The sequence below is a fragment of the Grammomys surdaster genome, unplaced genomic scaffold (assembly GCF_004785775.1).
Source record: "Grammomys surdaster isolate TR1022 unplaced genomic scaffold, NIH_TR_1.0 126066, whole genome shotgun sequence".
Taxonomy (NCBI): Eukaryota; Metazoa; Chordata; class Mammalia; order Rodentia; family Muridae; genus Grammomys; species Grammomys surdaster.
The window spans coordinates 2,219,646-2,238,155 of NW_021620876.1; the positions used below are offsets into that span (position 1 = coordinate 2,219,646).

The following is an 18,510-nucleotide window of genomic DNA, read 5'->3' on the forward strand; positions in this document are numbered from 1 at the left end:
TATCAGATGAAGGATTGGTAAAGATCTTTTCCCAATTTGTTGGTTGTTGTTTTGTCCTATTGACAGTGTTCTTTGCCTTACAGAAACTTTGCAATTTTATGAAGTGCCATTTGTCAATTCTCGATCTTAGAGCATATGCCATTGGAGTTCTGTTCAGGAACTTTTCCCTGTGCCCAAGTATTCGAGGCTTTTCCCCACCTTCTCTTCTATTAGTTTCAGTGTATCTGGTTTTATGTGGAGGTCCTTTATCCACTTAGATTTGAGCTTTGTACAAGGGGATAAGAATGGATCCATTCTTATCCTCTTGGTACCTTTAATGATTGGATGACATACACACATAAGAGAAAACAATCAGCTTTATCAGGTCTACTGATAACTATATTCATCACATCTAGAAATACCCAGTGACATAATAGAATACTGTTTGATAAATGTCTGGATATGACATGGCTCAATCAAGTTAATATATAAAGTTAATCATTACAGTCAATAATGACAATTATATATGAACATTTAACCTACAAATATACCAATAGAGTTATAGGTATGGGTCCTATGAAAAATCTAAAGAGGACTCCTTATACCATGTGAAAAGAAATGCAAAATTGTCAAGAAGTAAGTATTTTAATACAGTAATATAGTAATATTATACAAATCTCCCTGTATTTACAAAGTTTCTTTATGATCAAAAATAGATCTCAGGTCATAAATCCATGATGAGAAACACATCTGAAAGTCTAGGATCTAGGATTCATTCATTCTACTAGGACTTCCAATTTAAAAGTGAAACTAAAATTTCCCTGTGTCAGGAAAACAAGCTGAGACACAAACTTCGATCCTCTGTGTTATGGTTAAATGAATTTCAAGTGCTAAGAGAACCCTCAATATCTTAATCGCACTCTGTTAATGGCTAGTATCTCATCAGATATCAAATATTCTATGAATAAAAGAAAAGTGTCCTTGTGTTACATATGTCAACCAAGAATCCAAATCACAGATAAATCAATGCTAGACACTTTGTTTAATAATGTCATTGGGTTAGGCCTCCAGCATTCCCTTTAAATTAAGGGCCAGTCTTAACCTGTGTCTGCTACTTAACTGAACCAAACTTGATAGACTGAATATTATTGGTAGTCAGTGTAATAAACTCTTACGTATTAAAGAAACTTTTATGAAGAATGTATAGGACACTTCAGATTTCTAAATGCCTTTAATCCCTTGCCTGAGCCTCTGGAATAAGCTGACATTCAAGCAATATGGGTGAGTGTTTAACCTCTTTAGATACTGGCAAAGGAAGTGTAGACTCATCCTTAGAGATTTCAGTTCAGAATCTGTAAGACTAACTTTTGCAATGCACTTAGCAAAGCAGTGGAGTTTTAGCAACGTTGGAGGGATGGTCTTTGAATTAGTTACGGTAAACATCATTGGAAAGGTACGAGAAAAAAAATGATTGCAAAGTAGAGTTGAAGAGTAGATTCACTTATATATTTAATAGTTTTTATATCCCATATAAATTCATATGCATTTGGTTATCCCAATAGTACTGCTGTTTCAATTAAGATTCCTCCTTGGACTTTGCCTTTCTACATTTAGTATCATGCCGTGGGGAGGAGCATGCCACAAGTTTAGGGATGGCATCGCCTTTCCATTTGTATTAAAAGACAGGGTTATCCAAGTTTGGCCTTTTCTTTCTACTTATAATTTGGCAAGCATCCAGAAGGGGGAAAAAAAGAAAAAAAGAAAATGTCTTGTTGTTCCCTCAAACCATAAATTATAAATAATAAAGTAAAAGGTAAATAGGATAAAGAGGATATGCTGGCATGTCTTCTTAATTACAGTGCCATTGACCACTAAGTGTAGGGCCAGGGCTCCCCTCTTAATACTGTTCTGACCTGAAAGCCCTCAAAGGGAAGGGCTCACATCAAAATAGAGCATTTATATTTTAAAAGATCACAGTTTGCTTTCTGTGGAAAACTATGACTACCCGACCCTGTCATGAGTAACCTTGGATTCGTTGTGTATTTGGGAGAAATTGAAGTTATTAATATCTCACAAACTCAATTTTTACCTCTGTAGCAAGTAAGAAATATGTGCCTTTTAGTATTTGTATTGTGTGAACTTATAAATGAAGCCCTCAGAAAAAGCAAATCATTGTTGTTTTTGCTATCTTTTCCAAGGTAAGGGAAACATATCTCTCCTTGCCCTGAGCCAGGTTGTTTTCTGTATCAGGATTAGAATGTTAATAGACAGAGTCATGCTGTGAAATGCAGTAGGATCTTCTTGCTTTCATGGAGACTCAGGGTTTTTAATCTTCATTTTTATCCTTCAATATTCTGCTTACTATAAGGTCCAAATAGTCAATGTTAGCTAAAATGGAAAGGCTATTTTCTGATTTTTTTTCTCTTTTTCTTTTTTTTTTTTAAGCAGAGAACATAAGCATTCCTTACTTTAGTGGGGAATTTCTCAGAACAGTCTCAAAGTCTAACGATAGGAAAGTGGTAGCAATAAACCTGTCTCTTTATTCTCTAAGTCAAGAAATTGCTGCCACCTCTCAGCTGGGATTAGAGCTCTCTCCTCCACCTCTGGTTTTTCATTAAGGTTGGCCCAAGAGCAGACACATTCTGCTGACCAAGGAAGAGGAGAAAATAAGTATTATCTTCTCTATGCCCCTAATCACCTGTGCAGGAGTCAATGGTCAGTCTGCTGGCAGTGGCAATTTTCTACTGCCAAGGTGCCTGTCCTGGAACTCATAGTTCTGACACCTTTATGTAGTATTGTTTAGGCACATTATAAAACATAAATCACAGAATTTAACCCTGCAGTCAGGAAGAGTTAATGCATGTTTGTTTTTGAAAACTATAAATCTTATTAACAGTTGCAATATAAATTATTTGGTTTTACAAATATAAAATTCTGGGGTTGTTTATGTATTTATTTATGTCAATGACACCTCACAGCATTAGGCTATATTTGTTGAACTTACATGCTTAAGAGCTTATTTCAGTTTACCACTTCCCCATCCTCACTTAATTATTGCTAAAGTAAAGCAATCCACAGAGGCCAGCACCGATAACTTCTCCACCTTCTTTCCCGGAGAACTAAAAGCAAAGATATAATTACTTGATGATATCATTGAAAAGAGCTTCTTTCCAACGCAGTACCTTCTTGAGAAGATATTTAAAAACAGCTTTCGATCCTTAACAGCACTGCATTTTCAGATGGGTAGTTGAGATACAGATTTAGACTGGTCTATCTAGTAGTCACGTGGCCTTTGGCAACAACTCGTTGACCTAAGGTGGTTGGGATCTGTTCCTCACCTATAGATTTCTCCAAAACACTCATGTTGATCCACACACCAGCCCTGTGTGTTATTCTTTCCTCTATTTATAGAGAGCATCGTTTAGGAGGAAAGATATGGCCAGGATCTTATACTTCAAAATTGACACCAATGCTCACTGTTTTAGGGTTACTATTGCTATGATGGAACACCGTGACCAAAGTTACCTGGGTAGGAAGGCATTTATCTGGCTTACATTTCCAAGTCACGGTTTATTATCAAAGGAAGTCAGGACAGGAACCAAATAGGACTGGAAACTGGAGGTAGAAGCTGATGCAAAGGCCATGGAGGGAAACTGCTTACTGGCTTACTCCCCATGATTCATTCAGCCTGTTTTTTTTTTTTTTTTTTTTTTTTTTTTTTTTTTTTTTTTTTTATAGAACACAAGACCTACAGCCCTGGGATGATACCACCCACAATGAGCTTTGCCTTCCCCTATCAATCACTAATTAAGAAAATAGCATCAAAGCATCAGTGATCCAAGGGAGGATGTGGGGTCGGTCAGCTATGCTGTAAAGGCACACAGTCATACACACTTGGTAGATGAATCATGGTCCAGTGGGCAAACTACCTTTGGTGGATGGAGCAAAGTTCCAGTGAATAGGCTCCGACAACTTTATTTTTTCTCTTAATCTTTTTATAGCATCCACAACAATGTTCTCTATGGAAGAAAAAGTTTATCTCATAGCCACAAGTTACATATTCTCTGAAAACAATCACAAAATCATACTCTTCAAAAAAATTAACATCATTACACAAAAGGAAATTACAACAAGATTGTTGATTATGAATTCCTCTTTTGAAACTTATACTTAACTAAACATTTTATCCATCTTTCTCGCAAAAAGTTCATCGTAACCCAGACCAACAATTCTTTTGTCATTGATTAACAAAGTTTAAGTAATCCAAGGTTGTAGTAGCAAGGTCTTTCCTGCGCTTAGCTGACAACAATTTGCATTTGCCAAGAAATAGATAGTCTATCATACTTCTTATTTTTGAAGTCTTCTTCAGCTAGACTGGCTAATAATCTATTTTCTATTCTATGCTCAAAATTATTTATTCTTTGTTCATACCTGTGGCTTTTCATGGTGCACATCAAAACCTGCGACCACATCCCTAGATCATAAAATCCAGGAACTCAGACCCAACCTAGAGTGAAATGGTTTCTTTGATCATTAACTTGTCCCAAGCCTATTTCTCTCTTCCTACTACAATTATGTGTTTGCAATGCTTGGAAGCTCACTGTGCTCCTTTTCCAACCTATGCAACCCTTACTATTCTACAAGGGAGGGGCACATTCTGCTCTTCATTCTAACTTTACTGTATGTTTCTGGCAAAACAACTTAAACCATCTCCTTAAATTTTCTATCAATTTCCCTAACTTCCTAAAGCCATTTAAATCAAGCCAAGAGTTCTGTAAAATCATTAATTCAGCTCAACAATATTCTTTTATGGAAGTTTGTCTTCATATTTATCTGCGGGAAAATTGTCTCATTTTTGAGTGGGCTCTCTCCAGGAAGCTAGCCTACCCACTGCATATCCTTCCTCATCGCGTCTTCTACTACAGGCTTGCTTACAGCCCATCTTTCTCAATTGAAGTTTCCTTAATCAGATGACTGTATCTGTGTCAAGATGGCCTAAAACTAGCCAGGACCCCCAGGAAGCCTAAGCCTCCCTTCACTGCCTCACAAGTTATACTTCATGGTGGAAAGAGTTTCCACTCCCGTCTTATTTATTAAGATTCTATTATTTCAATTTTCTTTTACAACCAAAGTTACCAAAAAGTTACCAATAAAAAAAATGTTTATACCAGCAGTGATCATAATTAGTAGTTTAATCCATTTATAAAGGACAAGAGCTTTATAAATACTTTTCTCCTTCAAAACAGTGAATACATACTTTGCTAAAGAGAGTGACTTAAAGAAACTCTTACCTTTGTTAGTTAGAAATGAGGTTCTAACCCATGTAATTCTTTCAAATCTCTGAAAACCATCCAAGATTAAAAGACTGTATTTCATAAAATTCCATATAATGAAAAAAAAGAGGCTATGAATTTGAAAGAGAACAAAGAGAGAGACAGAAATTTTGTAGGGAGGAAAGAGAAAAAGAAACAATGCAACTATATTATAAGCTCAAAAAAATGAAAAATTGTTAAAGTAAAAATAAAGGATGAGGGAGAAGTTCTCAATAAAGTGTGTGCGGATCTTACCTGTCCACATGTAGTCAAGGGTGTCCTCTCCTTCTCATCTACCCACTCCCCGTCCCCACGCCATCATCAGCCCACCTGACACTGGTACTGCTAGCAGGGTTGCACCGCTATGCAGCTCTGTGTATAGAGCCTAGATTCAAAGATCCTGGAGTCCGACTCCTGCCTTTGCTACTTGCCAACCGTGTGACTGCAGACAGGCTTAGTCTAGTGAGTTCCTTGTAAAAATGAAATGGACTAAGACTAAACAGTGCCGTGCATGGGAAGCACTTAGCCTTGTAAGTGTTAGCGGTGACCGTGTCAGGGAGCGGCATTAAGACAAGAAGGGAGAAAGTCCTTGAGTCCTTGTTGTTAAGTCTTTCTCTCTTTGCTATTCTTTATTGGTTTGTTTCCTATCCATTTATAAATTTAAAAGTCATTGGTCTCAAGCTGTCCAACACATATTCCATAAATACACTGCAAGTTTCGTGTCATATGGAACAGACTCTTTTTCCCACATTGCAACCAAGGGTGGTTCCACGCGCTTTTGCCTGGATAGACACACTGAAGGATGCAGGGATTCATCCTGAGGACTATCATTTCTCTCCAGAAAATTTGTTGACCGCTCTCATCTTGGCACCTCTCTATTTTCTTTCATATTTTATGGAATCACATAATTTGCAATGAATTTTCGGGCAACCGTAACCACCTATAAAGTAAATAGGACTGAATTAAAATCCTATCAGCTTTGCTGTTGTACCTGTTCCTGTTCCTTGAATTTCGTTCTTCTCACACCACACGGAGTAATATATCACTTATTATTTACATATTTTGTTTTTAATTTTTATTTATTTATTTAAGTATATGGATATTTTGTTTATGTATATGTATGTATACCATGTGTGTGCCTGGTGCTCACACAGATACAGAGATGATGTGGGACTGGAGTTACAGGTGGTTGTGAGTTACCATGTGGGTATTGGAAATTAAACCCAGGTCCTCTGCAAGAGCAGGTAGTAGTCTTAACTGCCGACCCATCGCTACACCCCACTACTGTGCTACTTATAGTCCATAAATAGTAACATGCTGTGTTTTTCTCTTTATTAAGTTTAAAATATTTTTTAAATTTCTCAGTGCATTCTTTGTAATCACATGACTAGTGGTCTATTAAATCCCAGACACTTGCCATTTAACTTTTGTTATTGTTGTTAACACTGTCTGCTCCACTAAGCGTTTCATTCATGATCCACTTTAGGATTTGTTTTATGTAAGTGACTCCTAAGATCACTTGAAAATAAAAGTGCATTTAAGATGGGTGGGTGAAGTCTTCTGGAATGATCGGGGTCAAGTGAAAAATAACAATTTAAATCATCTTAGTCTTTTATCTATCTTCAAATATATGAAATTATATGCTGTGCAATGTGAGAAATTTGTAGGCATGTGCTTTCATGTTTCCATTACATATTTTTTGCCTCTTAGGATATCTCTTATCTTGACACACTTAGAATCTTCACAATCTTTTGGTATTGTTTTTTACTCTAACTTTTTTTTTCTTTTGTTGTAAAGTAGGATATCACTGTGTAGCATAGGCTGGCCTCCAACTAGTGGACTTCTGCCTCAGCATCTCTATAACTAAGATCAAAGCTGTGAGCCACCATGCCCAGCTTAGTGTTTCTTAGAACAATGAAGAGTATTCCTTTTCAATTTACTTGGCTGTTTCTCCTTCTAGAGCTGTAGTCTGTTTGACTGGATCTCGGATGTTTGTGACATCACTTTACTCTAGTCCAGCTGTTCTCAACCAGCTGGTCACAACACCTCTGGGAGTTGCACCACTTTTTCATAAGGGGCCACATATCAGACATCCAGTATATCAGATTATGACTCATAACAGAAACAAAATTACAGTTATGAAGTAGCAATATAACTCATTTTATGGTTGAGGTCACCACAAAATGAAGAACTACATTAAAGAGTCACAGAATTAGGAAGATTGAGAATTACTGATATAGTCTAAACCCCTTACCTCACTGGGTAGTGTGCATGTCTACTGACAGGAACTTACATGAGATTTGTTTTTCAAAGTGATGATATTCTCCCACTTTCAGTCCTTTTGGATATACTCTCTTTTGTATAGATTCTCAAGTCTTCAATCTTTGCAATATTGAGCAAATTCCATGCCAGTGAGAGGCTTAGACAGACAGACAGACAGACAGACAGGCAGGCAGACAGGCAGACAGGCAGACAGGCAGACAGGCAGACAGGCAGGCAGACATGGACGGTACTTCTCTAGAAACAGCCAAGTTTTCCTCTAGCCTCCACATGCATGCACATGCATGCACACACATACACACACACACACACACACACACACACACACACATGCATGGAGACATGCTCATGCACATCCATAAAACTTTGTTTTCCAAATTTTAGAATTTATATTGAGGTATTTTCATAGTTCTATTCTTTTTATTCAAGTATTTTTTTCTATCTTAGTGCTTGAGGTGTTAATAAGCTCACCTGATGAATTACAAGGATTTCATAACTTCTAATTTGTAGTTCTAGACTCAAGGTGTTTGATTTAGTTTTAGAATTTCCTGGTTTCCATATATCTTTTTCTTTACAATTTTTGCAAACATTTTAATTCCCCCTTTTATAAGGCTCAACTGCCAACTCAATTTCTTGAGTATGTATTCACCCAGTTTTCACAGTTACTATGACATTTGTTTTACTTAATTTCAGTGATTTTTTATTAGTTGGTGTGCACTTTGGCACTATATTGTTACACACTAATTTCTGTTTAGAGTCATACTCAAACTCAACTACTTCTGAATAGGCTTAATACCTTTGAAGGTTCATTTTACATTTTATTAGGATAGGCATATCTGATGTCACAGACAAAGAATCAAGGAAAGCCTCCTATGAATTTCCCGTGTTCATCTCTGCAGTGTTTCACCTGTCTCCAGTAATTCTGCTGACTTCATTTTGGACCCAAATTAGACTTTTCCTAAGATCTGTGCTTTGCTTGCACCCAAATTTTTAAAACACAATTCAGATAGTGCCTACTGGCATGTAGTCTGTGTGATCAGAGAGGGCAGCTCATCTGAATTTCTTCTTAGAAGTCATAGACATTTTTATTCCTGTTACCCACCCCTCAACAGAAAACTGAAGTGTTCATTTTTATGTTTTAACATTTTAACATATCTGTGAGCAGAGAGGTAGCTTAGTACATATTATTTCTGCATGCTCATGCACACTAATTGTTTGTCTAAGTGTCAGTTAAGTTATTGTGAGAGGGATATTAACTATATCTATTCACCCCTGTAGTTCTGTTAATTTTTACTTTATATTTTTATTAGTTGCATATTTGTTTAATTTACATGACTTCTTGATGTATCACAATTTGTTATTGCAGATAAAATAAAACCTACCAATATGCCTTATTATGAGTTTCGGATTGTCTGATATTGACAGCTATACTAACCACACTGTAATCTTATAAGTATGCATTTTCCATTTTTAATCTTCAATTCTTTAACTATGTTTAAGAAGCATCTCATATAGAGTAGAATGGAAATGGAATGGGGAAATAATATAATTATAATCATAGTCTCAAAATATAAAAGCACCAATTTTTATAAGAGATTATACTGAGATTGGATGTGTTTTCTTGATTGCCATGATTTCTTGGATGTATAATATCTATAGTTATTAAAGTATTCACTTAATATCTGATGGGATATTCACGATACCTTGTCTGTGTGATCACAGCACCTCCTGAAATCATGGAGTACGATATCATTCTAGTTCTGTCATTTCAATGTAGGAGTTTTAACTTCCCCTACTTACAACAGGAGCAGGATGTGACATTAGTGTCATAAGGATGAGAAGGTAGAAATTGAAGTATAATGTGTTGGATTGGTCAATGCAGTAGAATAAATGACTCTGTGCTCCACCCATATTACTTCCATTATGTTATGCATTGTGGATAAAGTATAAATTAAACATGTTGTTTATTCTCAAGGATCTTCTGTTTTATCAAAAAGAAAATCTAATGGGTTTATTCACATTTGATACTTCAGATGGCAGATGACTGGAGAGCCCAGCTCAGATGTTGAAGGGAAATGTGTCTTTCTCTACATTTTAGGGCAAAGGGGAAGGGGTATATGCAGGATCTTAGGATGCCTAAGAGTGTTGTCGCTTAGGAAAGGGACAGACCACAGGTTGAATGAACCTTATTAAAATTGCACCTACACTAGCAGGATCCTTTGTAGAGGCATGATGATTACCCTCTCATCATCTTTATTTAATAACAGAAAGGCAGGATATTCCAGGTTGTTTTGTTTTGTCTTATACAGCATTTTAAAAAGGATTGGATAAGCACAGAGTAAATACATACAATAAGTAGTCAATAGAAAAATTAGAAAAAGAAGACAAATAACTAGATAAGGGAACCACTACAGCTAATAAGCAAGAAAGATAAAATATCTATGTATATTGTATTAAATATCCAGAAATCAAATAAGGAGAGGCAAGTAAAATCATAAGAAACATACCAGACCCACATGAATAGTCTCAATTATGTGTCTGAAGGCCTAGCAGGACTAAACAGCATGCAGCCCATACTGATTGAACCAATATTTTTATTAGGTTCATATACTTTTAATTGGTACTATTTTTACCCATGACTATTGTGCATCTGCATTCTGCCTCACCGCAGGGGTGTATGAACTCCACTCATGCAGACAAAATGCAGAATGATAGGCTGTATTTACCCTATGCAGCTATTGGGCGATGAGCTTGCTGGAACTGCCATGTACCACTCAGAGGGTGGGAGAATGCAGCCTAGGGTGTGGACCTCAGCCCAGATGAGAAACAAGGCAGGCTGAGGCCAAAGAGTCAGGGATTCCCAAATTCCCAGACATCCAGACATCTGGAAATCACAAGGAGTTGGGAATAGAGGGGGCTGGGCTCACAGGCTGAGGACAGCAAGCTCTAGCTGAGGGGAAGGGAAACTGCAGCTTAGCTTGGGAAAGAAGGTCCAGGAGCCTGGAGTGGCCTTGTGCTAGAGACTTAGGCAATGAAGTTCCGTAGATGAAGGTTTTCTCCAGACTCCCAACTGTGATTCCCCACAGATAGTCCTGGCTTGTCCATACTGTTTATTTACTGTCCATCATGGAAAATGGATGCATACAGCTTCCTCAGGTGGACCAGAGATTAAATAGCTTTTGCAGGAAGGAATGTTTGGGAAGGGAAGCTCATTAGCTAAACTCTTAGGGCCCATCTAGATACCTCATTAGCATGGAGAAATCTGTTCTGTGCTACATGGCCAGTGCTCATGTTTTTATGTAGGGAGTGTGGTCACATGTCCCAGGCCAGGAATCTGGTAGGGAGCAGGGAAACTCCTACCGTCCTCAGATGGGTGCCAGGGATTCTGAACCCACTCAAACTTAACAGGTTTCCTGGCATGGTCCACTACCCCACAGACTTTTTTTTTGCCACAAATTATAAATGTTACAGAGATAAAGTTGACTTTCACTAAAAAGTCAAATACCAATGAATAGGAATGCTATGATTCTATTTATCTATAAAATACATGAATGGCTAAAACTATCCTGTGGAAACTGAATTTGGGCTACTTTGAGGAGGAAGTAATTGCTGAGGAAATGTAAAGGTCTGTCACTGTTTGATTTCTTGAGTTCAGTGTTATTTACATTTATGTAGGTAATTTTCCAAAATTCACCAGGTTTTCCTCAGATAGGTGCATTAGCTGAGTGGGTATTATTGTTCAGTACAGCACTTTTCCAAGGACTCACAGATTTACTGAAAGGCTGAGAAATCATCCAAACCCACCTTCCTACCTTTATATCTGTAATTTATACGTATCAGATTTGGGAGAGGCATGGGAAACTGAGATAAATAAGAAAAGAAGGAAAAACTTTATTTGAGCCCTATAGTTAGTTTTCATCCATCATTACCTTGGGTCTGTCAAAATTCATGGCAATGCATGACTATTGAGATGATGAAGAACCATCAAAATATTTTTTTACACAAAGAATAAAATTCTTATTAGAAATGATAACAATTACTTACCTGGTAGCATGAGGAAAATAAGTCCAGCTTATACCAGAGTGCAAGAAAATTGTACCATCTGGTTTCAAGATTAGTTAATATTATTCGACTTAAAGACTCATTTATTTTTTCTTTCCACCGTGTTGTTCTCAGCCAATCTTGACAGGTCTGGAATTCCCCATCCTAACCCTCACTTTTCAAAAATATTTTCAAACTAGAACATTATTTATTTTTGAGTGACTATGTGATATTTATTTCTTTCTCTTGTAGAACTGCATCCAAACATGTAAACAAGGACCTTGGTAATATGGAGGAGAATAAAAAGCTAGAAGAAAACAATCACAAAACTGAAGCCTAAGAGAGGAGTTGTTTGGATGTCCTGGTAAGTGGAATTGAGGGGCTGTCTGTAGAAGTTACTCTTAGGAAGTAGGGACGCACCATGGGGATGAGACCCAAGCTTTACCTGCAGATACTTCTTAATTACAGCTTCCCAATGGGCCCTTCCCAGTTTCTTTAACCTCCTCAACATAATTATTATCCATTGCATAATAAAACCCACTTTTGAGATTATTAGCATCTCATTTGCATTTTGTTTTTTAGTGACAAAAAATTCTCCTGCATACAAAGAAGCTTTATTTTCTAAGTTGGTATTTGGGTCCAGTAAGCACAAACTCTAAATTTATTTTTTAAATCCCATTAGAATAAATTTTAATATATAAATACTTTAATCTAAGGATAGGGCATAATTGTGAGTATATTTATACAGCCGTCTCCCAAGTCATTCTAATGAAAAGGCTGACAAGCTAGTATACACACACACACATAGCACACACAGAGGCAATCTTCTCAAGAGTACATATATATTATGTTAGTGCATGTATGCATACATGTGCACATGTGTGTGCATAACATGTGTGTCAGTGCTATGAAAGTTGGATATATTCACATTTATTATCTGTATCTGTATGATTTTTAAGTCAGTCTCACAAAGGTGTGTGACTCAATGGTATTATCAAATATAACATAACCATAACCATTCTCCTCATGTGCCCCTTGACACCCACAAAGGCATCCTATGGATGAATTAGCCTGTGTGGCATGAAGGTAACTGCTACTACTAACAACATGTGAAAAACACAACTCCTATGAACTTTAGGTTTAATATAAATTAACATAAAGTTATAATCTGAATGAATCATTTGATTTAATCTCATACCAGAGATGGAGGGCATGGGGAAGAGTTGCATTCAGAAGGCTGTACCTAGGAGAGAAGTGTGAGATAACTAAAGGAAGATCTATTTGTAAAGTCTGAAAGCTGGACTCTCAGGAAGATTGAAGAATCAGAAGGGACTTCATTCTCCTGTTCTGCCCACTGAGACCCAAATTCCTAGCAGCAACTCCACACACTTCCTTCTCCACTCCTCTACTCTCTTTTCCTCAGTTCCGTGTAAACAATCTATTGGTTCTCAACTCTCGGTTTCCTTCAAAATTGGATTAAGTTTCATCTCAGTGTAAAACTGGAGACAAGTCCCCAAACTAGACTGATTTATATGGATGGATGGATAAATTTTAAATTTGAAGAGAAATGTAATGAAACGTTGTCGTGAAACACTTTATTCCCCTATCTTTATATGAATTAACCATGTCTTACAGAAAGAGGGAGGGGGCAAGGGAGAAAGAATGGAGGAAGGAAGGAAGAAATGAAGGAGTCACGAATTCCAAAACTATATTATAAAATGAATAGGGCTGTGTTTACAGGTGGAACCTCGACATGAGGTTTCTTTAAACAGTCTCTTCTATGATGTAATTATTGTCACTTTCAGTATAAAATATCTGTTGTTGATGAAAAAGTGATTGTTATGGGAGCTTACTTATCTCCTCTATGTCTTTTCATCATTTCAGAGAAAAAAAACCATATAAACAAATTGAAGCATGAACGTGGACTGTATTTAAGACTTATACAAAGACAATGACAGCAATTCATGGTTCAAGTATTAAGCAGTTCATTCTACCAAGCTGTCACAGGATCTTAGAGAATTATCTCAAGTAAAACAATGAAATAAAGTTATAAAATAAAATTACAACAAGATTTGGCAGCCATGATTAATAGGTCATATGTTGTATTTCGTTCGATTTTTTTTTCTGTAAATGTCTGCACTAAGGATTTCTTTCGGTTTGCCTTTTATGTAAATTTTTTACGTAGCTATTTTTATACACTGTAAGCTTTGTTCTGGGAGTGGCTGTTAATTGGATGTATAATGTAATGTTTTATTTCAATTGTTTATATGGATAGTCCGAGCAGGTACGGTTCTGATTCTGATTGCTATCAATAACGCCCCAAACTTTCTTGTGAGGACCTGAAACCCAAAGGTGGCAGTCATGAGATTGGGACACATATCTTGCCCAATCAGAAGCTGTTTTTTATTTTGAGAGTCAGGAGCACCATAGGATATCATGGTTTATGTGCTGCCAGCAGGCTCCCCGAAGCAAGTCACAAACACAGCAGCACCATATAAGAACAGTACTCCAAAACTGACAATTTTGTCTTCTCTGAAAAAGACATACACAGAGTTTGTATCACATTTGCTTAATGACACTTGCTAGGAAATTACATTCTGTTTAAAATAAATTAGATAAAAATAAGGAAAAAATATCTAATGTGTCAGAGAAAGTTGGAAAAATCACAGCTCGCATCCCCATATTCACAGATCACAATGTAAATCACTGTAATTAAAATTGGTGTTAAATCCTTTGGGTTATCCACTGCCTTAAAATGACACTTGTTTCCTTAAAAAAAGAAAATAAAATAAGAGATATCAGTCAGAATTGCAGATTTTTAACAGTGGTCATTATTAAAGCTGTGTTATTTTCCACAGAATATAGAATATATATTTTTTTCGTGTGTGTTTTTGTTAACTACGCTACAGATATTGAATGCACCTTGAGATAATTTAGTGTTTTTAACTGGTACATAATTTATCAAGCAGTACATGAAAGTGTAATAATAAAATGTTTATGTATCTTTAGTTACATTCAGATTTGTAACTTTATAAACATGTTTTCTGCCTGAGGTACTTTTTAAGGAGGTAGTGTACATGGGACCTTTGTGAAGTAGACTGGATAAGGGCCAGTAGCGACTTGCAACTAGACTTTAAACTTTGCTCTTTCTGGTGGAGGCTTCATTTCTGGGATCACACTGCACCGCCATTTTGTCCCAGATTTATGTGTATAACTTTAAATGAGAAAAGAAAAATATGACTATTAGATTTCCAGGTATAGAACTGTGTTCTTTGAGAGGGAAAGGAAATGTGGTATTTCCTTTTAGACTCCAACAATAAACTATTTTGAAGGCAGTGAGAAACTAATCAAAGATTAATCTCTGTTGGAGGTTGGGGATAATGTTTTGCCACTTCTGCATACTGAGAGACGTATCATTGTACATTTGTAACCATTTGATATCTGAGTAATAGTGTCTCAGTTTAATAAAAGCTTCCTATAGTACATTGGTACAGATTAAATACATAAAATATTCTATTAGACTCCATGCTGTATAAAATATGGGGGTGGGGAGAAAACGTGTAATTTTGCCTCTAAACTTTGATTTATTGAAGTTTTGCTTGGCAAGAAAAAATTGAATCTTGATCAATATTTAAACCAAAGGGAAAAGGGAAAACCAAAACCAAACCAAAGTTCTTTGTTTTACATGGTTACGCCATTCAGCTAATCTCTGTAAATAATATGATTTCTTTTTGCTTTCTCTTTGGAATTTTGTTAAAGAAATTCTAAAAGTTTTAAACACCCGCTTTCCATAATAAGCCATGAACACTACAGTGAGGTTAGTTCACTATTAATACTTCTTTTTTGTTGTTGTTTTATCTTTTCTTTTCTTTTTTCCTCTTTTCTCTTTTTCTTTTTTCTTTTTTCTTTCTTTCTTTCTTTCTTTCTTTCTTTCTTTCTTTTTGTTTTGGTGTGGGAGATCAAAGGTTTAAAGTCTTATTCCTAAGATGTGTTTGCAGAAAGAAGGAACAGGGAATCGGGAGAGCGGGAGAGCTTCTAGTCCTACTAGTAAGGTGTCCACTTGCAATGGTAACTGAGTCCACGGACAGCTGTTAGAACCTAGACAGCAGCATGACTGGCTCAGAGCTCCCAACCACGAGCAGATGTTTACAAGAGAGGAAAGATTGCTTGCAACTACTGCATCAGCTCAAGTCTGCGCCTACGTGAAGGGGAAACTTGCTCTCTCAAGAGCACCTCCATGTACTGCGGCACACTGGAAGGAAGCTAATTCTCAGTCTTCAACTTCTGGACTGTCTTCTCTCCAGTGGCACTTGTTGGCAACTAGATACAGGTTTCTAACCGGTTCACGGTTCACCCCCTATATGTAATTATAGGAATTGTATGTGGAAATGGATTAACATACCCCTTTATGCCTAAAAAAAATTAAAAAAAAAATAAGTCTTCACATATCCCTCATAACTGTCTGCCTCTTGTCTGCAATAGGATGTTCATGTACAAAAAGTGATTTTCTTTAATAAAAAGTGGAAGCGTTGATGTGAGTGTCCATCCCTCTAAAAATAGATTATAGAAGAGTAAAACTAGCAGTACTTCTTCCTGTAAGGAGGTGCCTTGGGTTTTTACCTGGTACTTTCTAATAGTGCCATCTTCACTTTTAGGGTTATGGTACTATTTTACCACCCTTAGCTTTTGATTAAGAGGATACTTCTCTTTCATTTTTCTTAACCTTAAATTAGATCAACATTCTGGAATTATCTACGCATGATCTCTCACAGAAATGTGCTGTCTTCCCAATAAAAGAAGCTTGCTATACACATCAGAGGTGAAAATTAATGGTTTGGGAATAGTCAGCTGGCCATGGTGGCTGAAGCATGTAACCCCAGCATTTGGGAGGCCAAGGCAGGTGCATGAGGAGTTTCATATTAGTCTGTGCTACATCGTGAGTTCCAGGCCCGCCTGCATTATAGAGTAAAAACGTATCACAGAAGTGTTTAAAAATAAAAAGTTTGGACCATCTTCTTTCAATCCATTCGTTCGTCCTCTACTCACCAATCATGGATTATATTACACATCTCATTTCCCAGCTGGAAGCTCAGGGTTGAGTTGCATGGCTCCCAGGAGCATATGTCTGTAAAACTGATGCCTGATGCCTTGCTCTAGTAGGCTACTAGAGATCTCAGAGTTTCTGGAAACATACTCCTTCATGTTAATGAAATGAGAAGAGAATGATTGACACACCAGTTGATAGGACCAAAAAGATTATTTTAAGATGGTTCAGTGGTTGACAGTTTCATGTGATTCTTCACATGTCTATAGGTGAAATGTACTTGTATGATTTCTTGTCTCTTTTATATTATAGTATGATATTTCTCCCTCTGCATTTTTCCTATATATCCCTCTGCACACTCCTTCAAACTCATAGCCTACTCTTTTTCACTAATCGTTAGCATCATATGCATACATGAATATGCATTGACATATATATTCTTAAATATGACTGGTTCAGTTTCTATAATGTCACTAGTATGTATGTTTACAGGATTGATCATTCAACATACTCTTCCCTGGAGAAGAATGCCTCTTCAGCTCCCCATTCAACAGTGCATTCTAAGCATACACATGGCTTCCTATTTAAGTAACTATAAGTATTATTTCATTATTTATTGGCTTTTTTTCTCACTATCATAATAGACATGATGTTTTCCTAAGCTCACAGATGGAGGGAAACTGAATAAGTTTGCTTACAGTCACAGATCGATTGGAGGCAGGGTTGACCCACTACTTATGGCCAAGATTCCAAAAGGTAGGCTGTAGCAACCATATACTTATCTCTCTCATATAAGTGTACATCTCTTAGTACTTCTGAAGACCACCAAAAGGACAGACTAACATTCAATACCTAATGTTTCCTCTTTTAAATATCAGACGCTCACTGAAATTAAGACAATAAATAAAAACCATGCCACTTTCTTCAGAATGCATCAATTTTCATATAAACATAGATGCTTATAAGTCCCAAGTCTAAGAATCTGATACTAATGGTGTCTTTACTTTTGAAGTGAGTGCAGTGTACTTGGCATTCTGTATGGCCCACTTTCACAAAAGAACACAGTTTAGTTAAGAGTAGGATGGCTGTCTTATGTGAACTTCTTTATACAAACTATTCCTAAAAATGCACTTTATTAGGGAAACATGAAGGCAGAAACCTGGAGCTCATTTTCCCCTGGTTCTCTGTCTTCACCAATTCATCATCCTTATTCAAATCCAATTCATTTTCCCCCAAATTGCCTTCCTCATTTTTCCTTATAAATGCCTTTTACATGCAAAAATATTCTTTAGAAAATGAATGGACCGGCACAGAACTTCAAAAGCACATCTTATGTCCAGGTTATTTGTCTTGTCTCTTTTTGTTAGCTCTCCCTTGGGAAGGCTTTCCTCTGCAACAGAAGATCAACAGAATGAGAAAATGGCTTCAATTATTTATGTAGATGCATGTATGTGAACATACACAGAGCTAGAAGAGAAGGGAGAGAAGGAGAGGGGAGGAGACATTTTAATACTATTCTATGCATGAGAAAACAGGATTTGATTATCAAAAAAAAGGACTTTCAATTGAATGAACATAGGAAGAAGAAAAGGAATGGAGATAACCATACTTCTTTTTAAAAAAAATAAATTTATTTATTTTATGTATATGAGTACAATGTAGGTGTCTTGAGATACCAGAAGAGGGCATCAGATCCCATTATGGATGGTTTTAAGCCACCATGTGGTTGCTGGGAATTGAACTCAGATCCTCTGGAAGAGCAGTCAGTGAGTGCTCTTACCTACTGAGCCATTTCTGCAGCCCATCATAATTTTTTAATAGTTGGCATTCCACAATGGTTCAAGGTCACTTGAA

The 18,510-nt window shown here is 36.7% G+C and overlaps 1 protein-coding gene across 1 annotated transcript in view; it reads left to right on the forward strand.

Moving 5' to 3' along the window:
- Window positions 1-16,145, forward strand: part of Alcam (activated leukocyte cell adhesion molecule) — a 191,514-nt gene extending 175,369 nt beyond the window's left edge. Inside the window, exons 15-16 of the mRNA XM_028755602.1 lie at window positions 11,865-11,976; window positions 13,497-16,145. Of these exons, the coding sequence (XP_028611435.1) occupies window positions 11,865-11,952 (88 nt within the window). The 3' untranslated portion in view covers window positions 11,953-11,976; window positions 13,497-16,145. The remainder of the gene's footprint in view (window positions 1-11,864; window positions 11,977-13,496) is intronic.
- The last annotated feature ends 2,365 nt before the right edge of the window (window positions 16,146-18,510 follow it).